This window comes from Oreochromis niloticus, linkage group LG7 (assembly GCF_001858045.2).
Source record: "Oreochromis niloticus isolate F11D_XX linkage group LG7, O_niloticus_UMD_NMBU, whole genome shotgun sequence".
Classification (NCBI taxonomy): domain Eukaryota; kingdom Metazoa; phylum Chordata; class Actinopteri; order Cichliformes; family Cichlidae; genus Oreochromis; species Oreochromis niloticus.
The window spans coordinates 54,383,216-54,398,325 of record NC_031972.2 but is presented as its reverse complement, the minus strand read 5'-3'; the positions used below and the strand labels follow the sequence as shown (position 1 = coordinate 54,398,325).

At 42.0% G+C, this 15,110-nt stretch overlaps 2 protein-coding genes across 7 annotated transcripts in view; both read right to left on the bottom strand.

The window, feature by feature from the left end:
- The window catches only part of ptprq (protein tyrosine phosphatase receptor type Q), a 42,902-nt gene extending 41,897 nt beyond the window's left edge, over nt 1–1,005 (bottom strand). For 4 of the 6 annotated variants that reach the window (XM_019361567.2, XM_019361570.2, XM_019361569.2 and 1 more), the window contains exons 1-3: nt 541–1,001; nt 254–373; nt 5–149 (exon numbers count right to left, since the gene is read on the bottom strand). In XM_019361567.2, coding sequence (XP_019217112.1) covers nt 5–149; nt 254–373; nt 541–585 — 310 coding nt within the window. In that variant the 5' untranslated portion in view covers nt 586–1,001. Of the gene's footprint in view, nt 1–4; nt 150–253; nt 374–540 lie in introns of all 6 variants that reach the window. The other 2 variants (XM_019361572.2, XM_005470795.4) reach the window with 2 other exon arrangements.
- A 677-nt stretch (nt 1,006–1,682) lies between these two features.
- otogl (otogelin-like) overlaps nt 1,683–15,110 on the bottom strand; it is a 28,641-nt gene continuing 15,213 nt past the window's right edge. The window contains 25 exon segments of the mRNA XM_025908945.1: nt 1,683–2,393; nt 2,514–2,593; nt 4,120–4,165; nt 4,302–4,421; nt 4,499–4,603; nt 5,216–5,394; nt 5,567–5,630; nt 5,741–5,781; nt 5,971–6,075; nt 6,204–6,305; nt 6,405–6,512; nt 6,607–6,711; nt 7,418–7,630; nt 7,722–7,907; nt 7,995–8,136; nt 9,317–9,534; nt 9,822–10,011; nt 10,100–10,192; nt 10,297–10,320; nt 10,404–10,546; nt 10,635–10,812; nt 12,123–13,000; nt 13,718–13,797; nt 13,887–14,004; nt 14,805–15,083. Of these exon segments, the coding sequence (XP_025764730.1) occupies nt 2,193–2,393; nt 2,514–2,593; nt 4,120–4,165; nt 4,302–4,421; nt 4,499–4,603; nt 5,216–5,394; nt 5,567–5,630; nt 5,741–5,781; nt 5,971–6,075; nt 6,204–6,305; nt 6,405–6,512; nt 6,607–6,711; nt 7,418–7,630; nt 7,722–7,907; nt 7,995–8,136; nt 9,317–9,534; nt 9,822–10,011; nt 10,100–10,192; nt 10,297–10,320; nt 10,404–10,546; nt 10,635–10,812; nt 12,123–13,000; nt 13,718–13,797; nt 13,887–14,004; nt 14,805–15,083 (3,998 nt within the window). The 3' untranslated portion in view covers nt 1,683–2,192.

The window sequence follows — 15,110 nt, the reverse complement described above, 5'->3', positions numbered from 1 at the left end:
TCACGGAAGTGAAAGGTCTTTGTCTCGAGCACTGCATCACTCCTGCTGGCTCTCAGCGTGATGTTATACCCCTTCTGATCCTCAGCCATTCTCAATAATATCCTGCAGTGATGGGAGCATGCTGAGTTATTGAAGCTCTTCACATATACCTGCAAAGATGTGACAGAAAGTGAGAACAGAGTAAACTTTATAAAAACGAACAAAACTTAATAAGACTTTCACAGCTTTTTTTCACCATTACTATTGTTCTTACCAGATGGTTACTCGCAGGTCTGCAGGTGACCTTGTAGCTGTCTGGATCTTGACTTAAGGGCTGAAAAAGAACTTCAACCTCAACAGTGTTTGAATGTTTTTCACAGGTTAGCAAGACCACCTGTGGAAAGGGAAAGGGATTATATGTCTGCTGAATAATTGAATGCGCCCAAAATTGCTATGTAACATTTAAATCTTACTGATACAGGAAAATAACTGAACCTAAAAGACCCAGAACGCAGTTTTAACTTCTTTACAGATAACTGACATCGTGCAGGGTTACCTTACCTGACATAAACTTGCTAGTAGCCACAGGCGCTGTGTTTGACCCATTGGGAATCTCAATCCATCTCATTTAGCACACCTTCCAGGAGTGTCACTGATCCACATGGGTACATGCAGTCACTTCCACGCCCAGACACAACAGATCCTTCCTCTCGTCAGCCATTGGTCGCACAAAAAGAAAATCCAAGCCAGCTGTGCGTAAACATCAGTTGTGGAAAGTCCCAAACTATTTTGGTCGCTGACGTAAAACTGAAGAACAAGAAAAGTGAACGGGATGAAACTTTTTCATTTTCTTTCGTGAAACTTTTCAGGTTTTACTTAGTTCAGTTACAGCTGCCTCGACGTGTTAATGCCTGGGGGGAGTCTTTTAGTTTTACTTCGCATTTACGCAGAGCCAAGACTTTGAATTTAGCGCGCACTCGAAGCCAAAGTTCCCTCGAGAAGCAAGCCTTAAGTGAAGAAGGAGGCAGTCTTCCTGGGTTTGTAGGAGGAGAGAGAGAGATTGCGTGTGTATTAGTTCAACCCAATTTGTTCTGCCTCTTTGTCGGGATAAGAGCACTTTACCATGACAACCATGGGCACACGGCCACTCCAGTGCTGGGCTCCTGAGGAGGGGGATAAGTGGGGAGATGGAGATGTGGGGCATACTGAGGGGAAAAGATGTAGTGGGATTTTATGAGCAATTGAGATGTCCTCACTGGGCAAAGCCGCCCGCCATGCTTCACACCTCTAGAGTAACGGTCAACCACTCGGTTAGAGCAGACAGTTCATGACTGTTTTCACGACTTTATTTAACCTCTAAAATAAGCATGTGCTGCAAATTGCTCCGAACATTGCAGTGGTAAGAATGGTTTGGCTCTGAGGTGGGGTGTGGTGGGAGCGCTGGGCCATGTGGAATGACAGGAATGTGAAAGGGAGAAATGATTGACAGGCAAAGAGCTGACTTTACTAAGGGCTTCTGTTGTGAAGAGGTGACTCCCACTCAGCAATAACCTCTGAGAAGTGAGACATAAATATGTGTCAGCACTATTAATGCTGAAGCAGGATGAGTATGTGTGTAATAAAGGTTTAATGAAAGAGAAAGTGGAAGGGAGTATAAAAACATTGCAGGTCATGAGGACACAGTCGGTTTTAGACAACAGCACTGTTAAATCTTTTATTAAACTACTGTAAAAACTAAAAGGAGGGCAAAATTACATTTGAGAAAGAAATTCAACTTTTCTAAGACAACAAAGCATAAAGGCTAAATGAATCTTATAAGACAAACCAAAATTCATATACAGTGTTTAAACACAACAGCTATTTAAAAATGCAACAACATGTTCATATACTGTAGGATAAAAAGCTTAGGGTACCATCAGCTGAAAGCACTAGAAGCTGAATGGGTTGGCACTGCAGGACTTACAGAAAACAAAGCTAAAGTGCAAGAAAACTATCTGAAAAACAATCCGCCCCTTAAATCAGTTATTCTCATATCTTTTAGTTACAACTATGACTCAAAGTCAGTGTTGTAAAGTGTATTAAGACAACGACAACAAAAAAGACATGGCTGGTTTTCATGTTTGTCCATTAGTAAAACAATATTCAGATATCCCCCTACCCCACCCTGTTATTTAGACATTCTCTTCACTTGTCTTGCTTTCATTCAGCTGTTTTTAGTTCCACTGGCACGAACAGTCCAGAGGCTCTTGGAAGTTGTACTCCACGACTGTGGCATTGCGAGAGCAGTAGAGTGCGACGGAGCGGGTTTGCAGTCCACTCTCACGGCAGCATTTACAGAATCTGGCGTGACTGTTGATGTTAAAGTTGAATATGGTGGCTGACGGACATTTGCCGTCGCAGGAATATACTGTAACCTGCAAGAGGAAAAACGTATATTTACTAAACAAAACACGACCACAATTACTACATGTATTTAAAATTCTGTTTTCACAGACTCCTCCTCATTTCAAGTGAATGTCTCTTTTCTCTCTCACCGGTGCATTGCTCCTGCAGTCATCTTTTCTAATGGTTGTCCGAATGGCCACGCGCTTACATGTCTTGCCATCCTCTTTACCTGCAGAGATTTTCACACAGACTAACACTCAGGAAGAAATATAGGATCCTCAGAGTAATCATAGATCCTTAACACACCGGATATTTTTAGAGAAGCCTAATACACAAAACTGATGTGAATGCACACAGTGATGATAATATGCTCACTTTCAAATGCACTTTAATTATTACACTACAGAGACTTTTCATACACACTGAAATGCCTATTCAGTTTGGCTCTTTGTTGCTGAGCAGTAGGCGCTTACTTTGATTAACAGTTGGGTGATGGGTGGGGGTGTGGGACACAGGTCCCCCAGCAGAGTTCCACTGAATGGCTACTGACCTAAATTTAACCTTACTTTTAAACCAATCAAAGTTAGAATTCTGTGTGGGCCTGAAATTCATGAAAAAAACAGAAGCTATCTACTTCTTCTAAACAGATGTGTGTGCAATACTGAAGCTTATATTATTTCACAACAAGTTTAATGTTTAATTTTTTAAAGCCTTTCTGTTACAAATAACTTAAAATGGAGAGAGGAAATGAAAAGATAAGACACACAGACACTGAAAAAGACATAAAAAAAACATTTACACCGTACACATTCAGAATTTGAAAACACAAGGGAATGAGTCACTGAGAGCAAGGATGCCAAAGAAGTCGGAATAGTGCAAGATGGTGGTACCTGTGTCACAGTTTGTACTACCAGTAGGCGTTACAGGATTAACGGTAAATGGTAAAACACCCACTCCAGAACCTGGAAGCATCGTTGGCACCGCAGCCGTCCGGTTCAAAGAACGTCAGGAGAACACAAGGTTATGTTTTGTTCAGAAAGCACAGTTTAATGTCACACACAAACACACAGCGGATGGAATCAGTGCGGCTGGCATGCACATGGATGTCACATCTTTTTTGGGTCACTCCGGGCAGCCAGCCAAGGAACGCGGTCATTTGATGTACTACAAAGCTCAGCAGGGCGAATGCTAACCCCTGCACCATCTCACATCTTCAGCGGTAAAACGCTCACTGTGAACACCTCAACTGGCCAAACAGCAAGAACACTGCTTAAGCAGGCAAGCGGGCAAGGCTGCAACGCTGAATCCAAAGAGAGAGGAAATCTCACCACTGTATGTTTATTACAAATTTCATCCACATAGCTCAGAAGATACTTTAACTCAAACTTTTTTCCAAACATCAAGAATAGTTCAGAGATGTTCACCTAAAAAGTACAACTTCAGGAAGTTGTGAGTGTAGTGTATCTCTTTGAATGTATTGGTTAGTTAATTACTTGAGGTTTCCAGCATGTTCTTCAGTTTATGTTGTGGTAGCTCTTGAATATGTCAACAGAAGGTTTTGGGGACACCAGGGAAAGCAAGGGACTGTGGAAATGTACTCATAGGCCAACAGGCTTTATGTTCACCCTCTACAAAAGGCCACACCCCCAACCATTCAGCCAATAAGCCCATCCACTGCCAAGCAACAAGGCGCTCACCCCTCTAATTGACTGCTCAAAGCGACACCAGCAGCCCTGAATAAATTTAAAGACTCACATGTCCTGCAACAGCCATCCACATAGCTCTGAACTACACCGCCATTCTGCAAGAAAGAAGATAGGAAAGAAATACTAAAAGTTTAATATATAAGAAAAAATATAAAACTGAACAACTTTAGATAAAAAATGAGGCATCATTAAACTCATACTTAGATATAGATTATAAGTAGCGGTTCTAACCTGAATACATTCTGTATCATTGAAAGGTGGGCAAACCACCCCAGAGGCAAGTATCACCGCTCCCACTGCAGTTTCCATGCAGTCGTAACGTGTGCAGTTCTCCACCCAGGAACTCCCTGCCTGCACACACAGTCAGAATTAGCACTGCTAAAGATTTTGCTTTGATTGCACTTGGATGTGGATCTGTTCATTCTTACAGTGAAAAGCTCCGTTGTCCCGTTTTCGTTAGTGAAAGTACAGGAGATATTTTTACAGGAACCACAGCACACCTGAGGGTCTGTAGATGGCACATACACCTGATGCTGAAAAGTTAAAGGAGAGGAGGACCAACAGAAAAAAGAATAAAACAGGATGAGATGTGGCGCAAAGGCCTCAGTTGAGATAAGACTTCAGGATTTTACTAACATTTAAATACACTGAATACAGAGATGGTAGTCAAATGAAAATCTTGGTAATATCCTCTTCAACCAAACTATAAGTTGGAGATTGAGAGGGAAAGGAAAGCCTAACTCAAATATAATATAGCTGTGATATGCAAACTGCTGAAAAGTTTTCACATAACTTTTTTTGCCATCTGTTTTAACGCTATTAGGCCACACGTATTTGACATGCTGTTAATTACTTTGGAGCTGACTCTTAGTAAAAGTTCAGTAAATGTAAAGGTTAATTATGGTAGCAATCACCTTCTGGTTTCAGTGAGTTCCCAGCTGAGAGAATAAGGGGTTATTTTTCACAGATAGTCTGTTACTGTTACTACCACTGCCAAATCAATACTTACAGGCTTTTCATCTAGTGCTTTTCTCCTTATGAAATTAACACAGGAAATTGTCTGATCAACGATTGATTGGATGAGAGAATATTGACCAATCAAGCAACCAGTCAAACTTGAGATTCAAGCTCTATTGGATACATACTGGTCCACATTTTTGGGAGCAGTTGACAAAGGTGATTTCCATGGCATAATAACCCGAGTCTGGATCTTTATGATGCAGGCACTGGACAGTGTAGCACAGTTCTCCCTCAAAGTACTGAATCAGAGACTGGCCTGGGCCCAACACTGTCACCCCTTGGAAAAGACACACCTCTGCCTTCTCTGCACACACACAAACATAGAAGAAAAGATTATGCCACAGTTAAAAGGGTAACTATTAAAGCTGTTGAGCATTTTAGAAATGAAGTAGTATTAAATAGAAAGGATTTCTGCAGAGAGTCTGTTGTCACACTATTATCAGGTATCTGTGTGCTTTCAGTCACGTTACACATACGGCATGTACGCTGAGGACAGCCACAGTTGGTGTTGCTGTCTGGAACCTCCACCAGCACCTCCCCCTGAGAGAAAAACAGATTGCTGACTTAACTGAATTTGCTCACTTTTTCCTCTTCCTTGCAGAAAAACCCGATTAGACAGTGACTTCTGATTCAGCTTTTTGCTGACTTACCACCTGACAGATGGGGAGAGAACTGTCCTCACATTGGCATTCTGGACGTGAAAGAAAAAAGTTGAAGAGGAAGGTAGTGTGAGGTTTACGCAAAGGGCATGACAGGCTTAGCAACTTCTGAGTTTACTGCAGTCATCAACACAGCAGTGAATTGACAAGTAATTATTTGGATGAGTGTGCATACGCGGGTGTGCATGTGAATGAATATGTGTGTGTTGTCGAGTGTGTACCACAGTGATGCTGGGGGCAGCAATGCCCGGGAACGGCAGTTTGGACAAGAGAGAGACCAGGTGCACAGCTCACAGATGATTCAGGGCACAGATTGACATCACAGACTGCAATAAAAGGGACAAAATGTGAATATTACTCTACAGTCAGATAGAAAAACACACACACACACACACACACACACAAACACGCACACACACGCACACACAAACACAAGCCAGCTCATGTAGTTTACCACAGTGGTACTGTGGACAGCAGCTGCTGGTGGTGTTCAGATCCACAGCCAGAATTTCTCCTTTTGAGCAAGTTGGAATGGGCTCGATACATGACTCACACACTGCTCAGAGAGAAAACAAACAAGAAAATTCACAGATTTACTGCTGTAATTAAAGGGACCTCAAACCAGGCAGGCCTGTACACAGCAATTTAAACTCACCACACAGGTAAGAGTAGCAGCAGGACTTTTGCCCCCTGACCTCGACGAGAAACTGATCCTCCCTGCACTCTGGGGTAGACACAGGAGGGCACGCCATGGGGTCACACTCTGAGGAAGACCATTTAGTGAATGAAACAGTTTAATCCAAATGTTATATCTGACAGAAAGTTTATAAAACTTAATGATGAAAGTTTGTTCTTACCACAGCGGTACTCTGGACAGCAGGAAAGAGCGCTGTAACCGATCACTAGCCTGTTCCCATTATCACAAGGTGGAGCTTCACTGTCACAGATGGTCATGTTGCACTCTAACAAGTAGTGAAGGATAGCTCATTTAATGGGTATTACTTTATACTGATGAAAAGGATTTTTGGTCTCTGAAATTGGTATAAATTAGTGTAGTATACTTTGTGAATTATTTGAAGACAGGATTTTAGGCCTCTGGGTTGTTTTTTTATATCAGATATTATGATGTTGTCATATAAAAATGATAAATTTTTATTTGTTTATTTTTTTATTTCTGCACTTCTAACACCTTATAAAAACATAATTTATTTTCTATTTAACAACAATAACAGCTTCAAAAGGAGAATTAATCATGATATGCTATGATGCCATCTTGTTGCCTGGCAACCCTCTAGGCTAAATTTATCAGTACCTGTTTTAGCCTTTCATAATACTTTATGCATCTACAACAGTAGATGCATAAAGTATTATGAAAGCATGCTATCCCATCAACAATAATAACTCATTTATATCCACAAAAAGCTTAATTATACGTCTAGCAACCACCTAGCAACTGATTATGATGCCCCGTTTTAATCATTTATAAAACATCTCCTACAACTATTTCTTTAGTTTTCTCAATGTGATTAAGTATATCTGCTAGCCAACAGCACGACCAGACCAAACAATACTGTAGCATGGCGATATACTAGTTAGTTACTAGTAAAAAAAGGTAAAACCTAAAGATGAATCAAAGATAAAAGATAAAAGGGGACATTTGCAACTCACCACAGATCTTCTTTGGGCAGCAGGCTCCTTCTTCCAGCACATCCAGCACATACTCTCCCTCTCTCTCACACAGTGGAGTAGGCACAGCGCTGCAGTCTGGTTCCACAGCCACCACAGAGCCATTCTCCATACACTTGTAGAGACAGCAACTCCGAGCAGAGCCATTCCACACCTCGCCTGGGGCCCGGGGGTTACCCTCATTATCTGTGCACACTGGATACAGCAGAGACAAACAAAAACAATAACAAACTTTGCAACATCTTTGACATTGCAGTGTTCATCACAAGGGCAAGTAATAACTCACCGCAACGGTCCTCGGTTACACAGTAAGGTGAATCAGCACGGTGCAGGATCGTTCCACTGCGGCACACACACTCTTCTCTGATGAAGGAACAGGTAGTCTCCTCGTAGTAATCTCTGTTTAGACAAGTGCGGCTGGTGCAGGTGCTCACACATGGCTGATACTCCTTACCAGGGGGACACCGGAGCGCTGCAAGATTACAATGCATGAGAAAACAAAAACCATGAATGAGTTCATCTGAGTGAGTATGTAATTTTTTATGTTGTGTCTCCTTACGGCAGAAGTTGTGTCGTCGCCAGTTGATGCAGACTTGATGTGTGTAGCAGACTGCCACATAGGCTGCCAAGAAGTCACACTGGTGATCCTTGTAATGAAGGTCACCTGCCCAGATGATGTCACAGAACTGCTCCGGAGGCACCTGAAAAAAACACAAGCAGGCCATGAAAGGGTGAGTGGGATTTTAATCAACAAACCACATATCGTGTCACAGCACTGGGTCTGTTGACCCAGTGTTTGTGTTTCTGGTTTAAGTTATACTCCTTAAATGGTGGTTTTCTGTTTGTATTATATTTATAGTTCCTAGTTTCTGAGTTTCTGTTCTGTTTCTGTGCCTCCTCTGTGTTCTTGGTGAAGGTTTAATTCTGTTCTCTGTATGTTGTATGTTTAGTTTTAGTTTTCTTTATGTTTTCCCTGCATCCCACGTCTTGTTACTTTTGTCTCTGTCCTTCATGTTCTCCCTCTTGTTCCACAGTCTGTCATGTTTCCACGTCTGTGTGGTCTGCGTCTTTGTGAATGCCTCGTGCTTCCTGTTTTACTTTGATAGTCTGTGTCCTATGTCAGTGTATTCTGCGTTGTTTCCGTTGTCTCGTTATGTCAGATTAGCCCCACCTGTGTTTCCCTCCTGTTTTGTAATCCCTCGTTACTCCCTTGCGTCGTACCCGTACCATCACAATGCTGTGTGCAGTCTCCGTGCTCCCTCTTTCCTAGTTTTTCAGTTCCTTGTTTCCATGTTCAGGGTTTTGGTTGCTTTTCATGAGTTTATTTAATGGAGTGTTTTTCCCAGCAATAAAGCTGCCGTTTTAAGTTACGTTTCTGTGTTCAAGTCCTGCATTTGGGTCCTTCCTCCTGCCTGCCACAGCACACACCTTGGCATATCCTCACATTTGGTGTTTTTGCATGATGAATACTTTAAATACCAAAGCTTTTTCAAAATCGTCTTAGTTTTTCCTTTTGACCAGCAAATCAATTAAATGGACTGGTTCTTACATTGCACTTTTCTACTCCTCATTCAAAGCACAAGAAGTCTCATTCAGCCATTCATACAAGTACCTTTTTCTAAGTCTAAGTGCTTTCACACTTCAGTGAACGTATCAGAAGCAACTTGAGGTTCAGTATCTTGCCAAAAGACACTTTGGGATGCAGACTTGAGCAACCAGGGATCGAACAACCATCTTTCTAATTAGTAGATGACCTGCTCTGATTCCTGGGCCACAGCAACCCCATTTACTCTCCTGCTACTGTTTTTAATGCAAAAGGCAAATGACAAAGTAACTTAGAACATTCACTACAATCAAGGTTTTGAAAGCACTGCTGGGTACCTTGCTGTGGCATGGTGTGAAAGCTCTTTGGTAAAGCATAGAGAGACAGGTGGAGCAGTCGCCAGTGGTGCAGTTGTCTCCGACCCTGCGCGTGTGTTCGGTCTCATCGGTGGTGTGGACTCTCCACGCCTGTAGGAAGATCATCATGTCTCCCACCTCTCTCACCACTGTGCCATTGGGCAGTTTCAGGTCATCTTCTGGGTTCCCATCGCAGCAACCTGACGTAGTGGACAGACAGGTTTGTGTGTGTATGTGTGTGTGTGTGTAGCGAGTGAGCAATAAAAATGTCAAGTGACATGATGTCTGCCGAATTAAACCAAATGGCTCTCGACATCTCAAATTGTCATATCCCATAATGATTCAAGTCAAAGTGATGCTGCAGTTTAGACATTAAACCTTTAAGGGCCTAAAGATGGCACTTCAATAAACGAGGCTGAGGTTGGTGCTGATGTAGTCAAAGCCAGCGGGTATGTGTGTGTATGGGTGCATGTATATGACAGCTCACCACACAGGCCTCGAGTGGGCACAGATGTATTATTAGGAGCAATATACTGTAGCACCATAATGCCCGTGCTATGATACCACTGTATACTGATCCCGCCAGGTGTGTGGATAAGGTACATGCTTCCTGTATCTTCCACATAAAGGGACTGACGTGAGAACGGAAGTCTAGCAGGTCTGTAATTTACTGTAACCTAGAGACAGATATAAATAATGCAACCATATTATTTATGTAGGGTAAATTGAATATTTCTTGGGATTAAAGCTGGTAAAAGTAATCACCTTCCGATCGAGTCGGTTGATTATAATTCTGTAGAAAGAGGTAGTAATGTTCAGCTTCTTAAAACAAAGTCCAGATGTTCCACCTGTAGGGCTCTGTAGGAAACATTAAAGAGTAGTCAAAATGAGATAATAATCCAACAGCTTTGATGCAAGCATAACTGCGGGGAATAACATGGAAGAGTTGAAACTGTACTCACAGTTCGTCTGATGGAATTCACACTCTGGAAAGAAAAAACATCAATGTAAGCCATTAACATCTGCTTTTTAGTATTTTAGACTTAATTGCATTTACTTTATATGATACCTGACTAGTTGGACATTTCTCCACAGTGCCAATAATAGTCTCTCTGGGCAGGTTAACCAAGATGTAGGAGCCATTGTCGTACAAGGCTACATTATTACCATCAAATGTGATCACACGCAGGTCTGACATTACAGTGCAGCGACCTGTAAAAGCAAAACAGATTATCAAGGCAAAAGAAAACTTTCATACCATTTCATACCAAGTTATTTTAGTGCAGATAGCTAAACTTACATGGGCACTGCCACTGCGGACAGCAGGGGTCTGTATTAACCAGGATAGGCATGCCCAGCAGACTGCACTGAGGCTGGGTGGTGTTGTAGCGACAGTGGAGAGAAGAGTTGTGAAGCAGCAGCTCTCCATTGAAACAGATCAGCTCAACACACTCATCAATGCGATAGGAGTATGGGGGCTGTGGATGCAAATATACACGTTCTGTTTTTAAAAGGTGAGCTGGCTTAAACTTCATTATCATCATCAAACACACATATTTAATTTCTACATAATGATTTATCTGTTTTTTTTCAGCCAGTGTATCAACCCATTATTGCTTAGAATACAGTATGTGTATGCAGGAACAGATTAACTATGCATTATTCTGCATAGCAGGCAGCACGGTGGCATGGTGGTTAGCACTGTTGCTGCACAGCAAGAAGGCCCTGAGTTCAATTCCACCATCAGTCCAGGCCAGGTTCTTTCTGTGTGGAGTTTGCATATTCTCCCTGGGTACTCCGGCTTCATCCCACAGTCCAAAGACATGCACTTACCATGTCTTAGGTTAATTAATCAATCTAAATTGCCCATAGGTGTGAATGTGAGTGTGAATGGTTGTCTGTCTCTGTGTGTTAGCCCTGCAACAGACTGGCTCCAGCACCCCCTGCGACCCTGAAAAGGATAAGCGGAAGCGAATGGATATTCTGCATAGCAATAATGATAAAAATGAGTTTTCAGTAGTCATTTGAAAGAAATAATAGAGTGAGCCGACCTGACAGACTGAGGAAGACTGTTCCTCAGTTGGGCCCAACAACCTCAAAAGCACGATCACCTCTAGTTTTAAAATCAGAGCGAGGGACAGTTAGGAGATTCTGGTTAGAGGATCAGAGAGGCCGGCAGCTCTGATAAGGTTTCAGAAGCTCTGCTATATAAGCAGGGACTTTTCCATGTAAAGCTTTGTATGCTAGTAATAGAATTTTAAAGCTGATTCTGAGTTTCACTGGAAGTCAGTGAAAGGACACAGAATAGGTGTTGTGACCAGTGCACAGGTAACGCAGAAATGTTGCCGTTATGGTACGAGGACTGATCAAGCCTTTCTGAAATCAAAGGCTCACTGTAAGTCAGAAAGCATTTCTTAATTTTTATTAATAGGTATAATTTGTTTTGACACATAACGGTATGAACAGTAGCACCAGCATCAATTTAAAAAACACATGACTGAATTTCACTGGTTTTAGAGTGCTAGTATTGTGGATGCTTACCGTGACACTTATTTTACTACAAGATTACAACAGAACTATTACAGATGCCAACAGTAACACCTGCACTCTCCGTAGCATTTTGCTTATGTTTTAAAGCCTACTCATAGTAAATAATCATGTAAGGAATCTATGATGATTTAAGTAATCATTTACATTGCTACCATGATTTCTCAAGTTTAACACAGATGGATTTTTTCATGCATGTTTATATTTGTGCATATATAATAAACTAAAACAAAAGACTTACTGTACAGGGAATAGTGGGCAAAAGGAAAGGGTGAGTGGTTGATGTTTCCTCTGTTACAGGGATGGTTGCAGGACTTGTGACTATCTCTGTAGTTACAGGCTCAGTGGTGGGCTCGATGGTTGTAGGAGGTGGTGCTGTAGTTGTTGGAGTGTCTGTTGGAGTGGTGGCCTCTGTCGCAACAGTCGTTTCTGCTGGAGTAGGTTGAGGAGTGGTTGTGGATTTGGTAGTGGTTTCAGGTTCAGAAGTAGCTGAGGTGGAAGTAGTTGTAACAACTGTAGTGGGTGGTAAGGTGGGGGATGTTGGAAGAGGTGGTGATGTTGATGGTGTGGTAATGGTGGTGGAGGGAGGAATTGAGGGTGAGGTATGGGAGGGAGGAGAAGTAGTGGAGGGGGCTATAGTGGCTTCAGTGGGTGCAGTGGAAGGTGTTGCAGAGGTAACTGTGGTAGTCACCGTAGTAGTTTGCGTTTGAGTGGGGGTTGTTTCAGTTATCCTGAGAGTGGTGCTTTCTGTCGGGGTTGAGGGAGTGAGAGTAGTTGAAACAATAGTGGTGGGAGTAGCAGATGGAGACGTGGATGAAGTTGGGGTGAGCAGAGTGGTGACACGCTCAGTGGCTGATGTTGTGCTGGGAGTAGTAGCAGGAGTGGTGGTGGTGGTAGAAGTGGCAGTGGTTGTTGTGGACCTGACAGTAGTGGAGGTGGTAGTGGTGGCTCTAGTGCTGGTGGTGGTTGTAGTGGTTGTTGTCGGCCTTGTGGTGGTAGTGGTGGTGGTGGTAGTAGAAGTTGTTGTTGTAGTCATAGGTATTGGTGGTGGTGCTGTAGTAGTCCTGTTAGACCGCGTCACATATGCAAACGGGGTTGGAGTTGGGGGAAGAGACACACCTGGAGAAGACGTTTATTATAACAGGCAAATATTATTAATTGAAAACGATTAAAACCATCGTCATATATGGAGCAAACCAAGAAAAAATATAAACTTGGCAAAAGAGTAAGGAAATTTATGCCTTATTGATTATTTCTTTGTCGTAATCCTGCTTCTTGGCAATAAACCTTATATTGTTGGATAGCTTGTTTATTACCCCTTAAATGGTGCCACATTTGTAAGGAAAATGCATTTTTGAGTTGAATAGCAGTGTTGGGTATGTGGGTTAAAAAACTTTGGTGTGGTTTATTTGATTGGGTGTTTGAAGTGCGAAGTAATAAGACATATTCAGAATTTAACAATTTTTTCTGTAGCATGTGGAAGAACCATACACAGCCAAGTAATGCTGCAGCTTGGTTGTTGTCTTATGGCACGGGTCCAATCCAGATCAGTCAAACATGGCATGCTTGCAGCAGACACCAACTGACAGCTGTAGTACGGTCCATGCTGCTGTGCAACCCACAAAGGTATTTTCCTTACAATTAAGAGAAATAAAAAGGCTTTCCAAAATATAAGATTTTTTATAAGTGTTGTTACAGCTAAGCAATAACTTACCAAACATAAATCTCCTTGCTTTTTGTGAGTTTATTTTGGTATATTTTGGTATATGAGAAAACCATATTTTTTTTATTTTTTTTTTTATTACAGCAACTTAATATAAAAATGGCTGTACTCACAGTCCTCTGTGTAGACACATCTTCTAGTGACTTCATCAAGGACCATGTTCTTTGGACATCGCGGAAAGCAACCTTCTACACTGTAACATACACAAACTACTTCAATACTTGCGTCGAGCACACATTATGCTGATTTTATTATTGCTTTTTAATTAGCCAAGCCTCTTACGGAGGAAGAAACTGGCAGCGTGTAGCATCTGGGTCACTGCACGTGGGGACACAAGGACTTGCACAGGACTGGTAGCGCCACTCACACATCATACGGTAAGGTATTACAAAAGTGCTCTCTGCAAGAAGGAAACATATCTCATTAGTTAGCATTTGTATGTCCACCATGCATATATAAAAGGTATACAGTGGCTCCAAAAAATTATTTGGACAAGTAAAAAGAGCTAAATACATACAGAAAATATGAATTTACATCACATTACAAGCTCTGGCAAGTTCAGGTACAGCTGTCTTGATTTTTAGCTTATGAATGGTTTCCATTCATAAGATAATATGTAAGCTGAGTTGTCCTTGCTGCTTTTTATCACCTGTTTCTGACTTGATTTTGCACAAAGGCATGCAGACGAATCTGCAGCTGGTGTTCCTGTGTCTGCCTATGTGGATTCTCTTCTCACTGAAGCTACCCAGTTTAACAATATATATTCAAATGTGGAGCACAGAGTGTTCCCATGTGCAAGCAAATGATGCTTGAATTTTTCTTCAAATTTTAATTGATGTGCAACCAACAAGTTTCAAGGTAATTTTGAAATGTAACATATGTATTAAGTCAGTTGCTCATCAGTTCAAACATGTGCCTCTAGCAATGTGACCAATGGCGGAGTTTAGCTCATCACATTAGGAATGGGCATGGTCCACTAAGTTTAACAATCAGAACCTGCCCAGCTTGCCATTTAGAGCACTGTGTTCATGCTTTCTCCCTCCTTGTGATTTATTTATTTCTTTTAATAGAAACCTTCCTGTTAAATTGTCCTAAATGCATTTTTATGGTTTAAATACCAGTTTATCTGACATTTTAAAAAATAACTGGATCATCCTGATATGTTTTTGGGGCCACTGTATATACGTGTGTGTTTCTGACCCTCTAGTGTGAAGCTGCTGCTGGCTTTGAAGCCCTGTGAGGTGTCGTATCTCTGGGCTCGTGCAGCAGTGCGTGTGAGTGTCAAAAAAACTCCGGGCTGGGCCACAAGCTCAAATGAGGTGTGACCTGGGAGAAACAGCCCCTGGTGCTGGATAAAGGTTGCTCTACGACTGAACTCCACCCCTCGACTCCACTGCTCCAACTGCAGACGGCTGCGCCCTGACACAACAAGGAAGTAGTTGGGTCTCTCTGCAGACTCCAGCGACACCATGGGAACACCTACAAATAGTCGTAATTATAATCAAC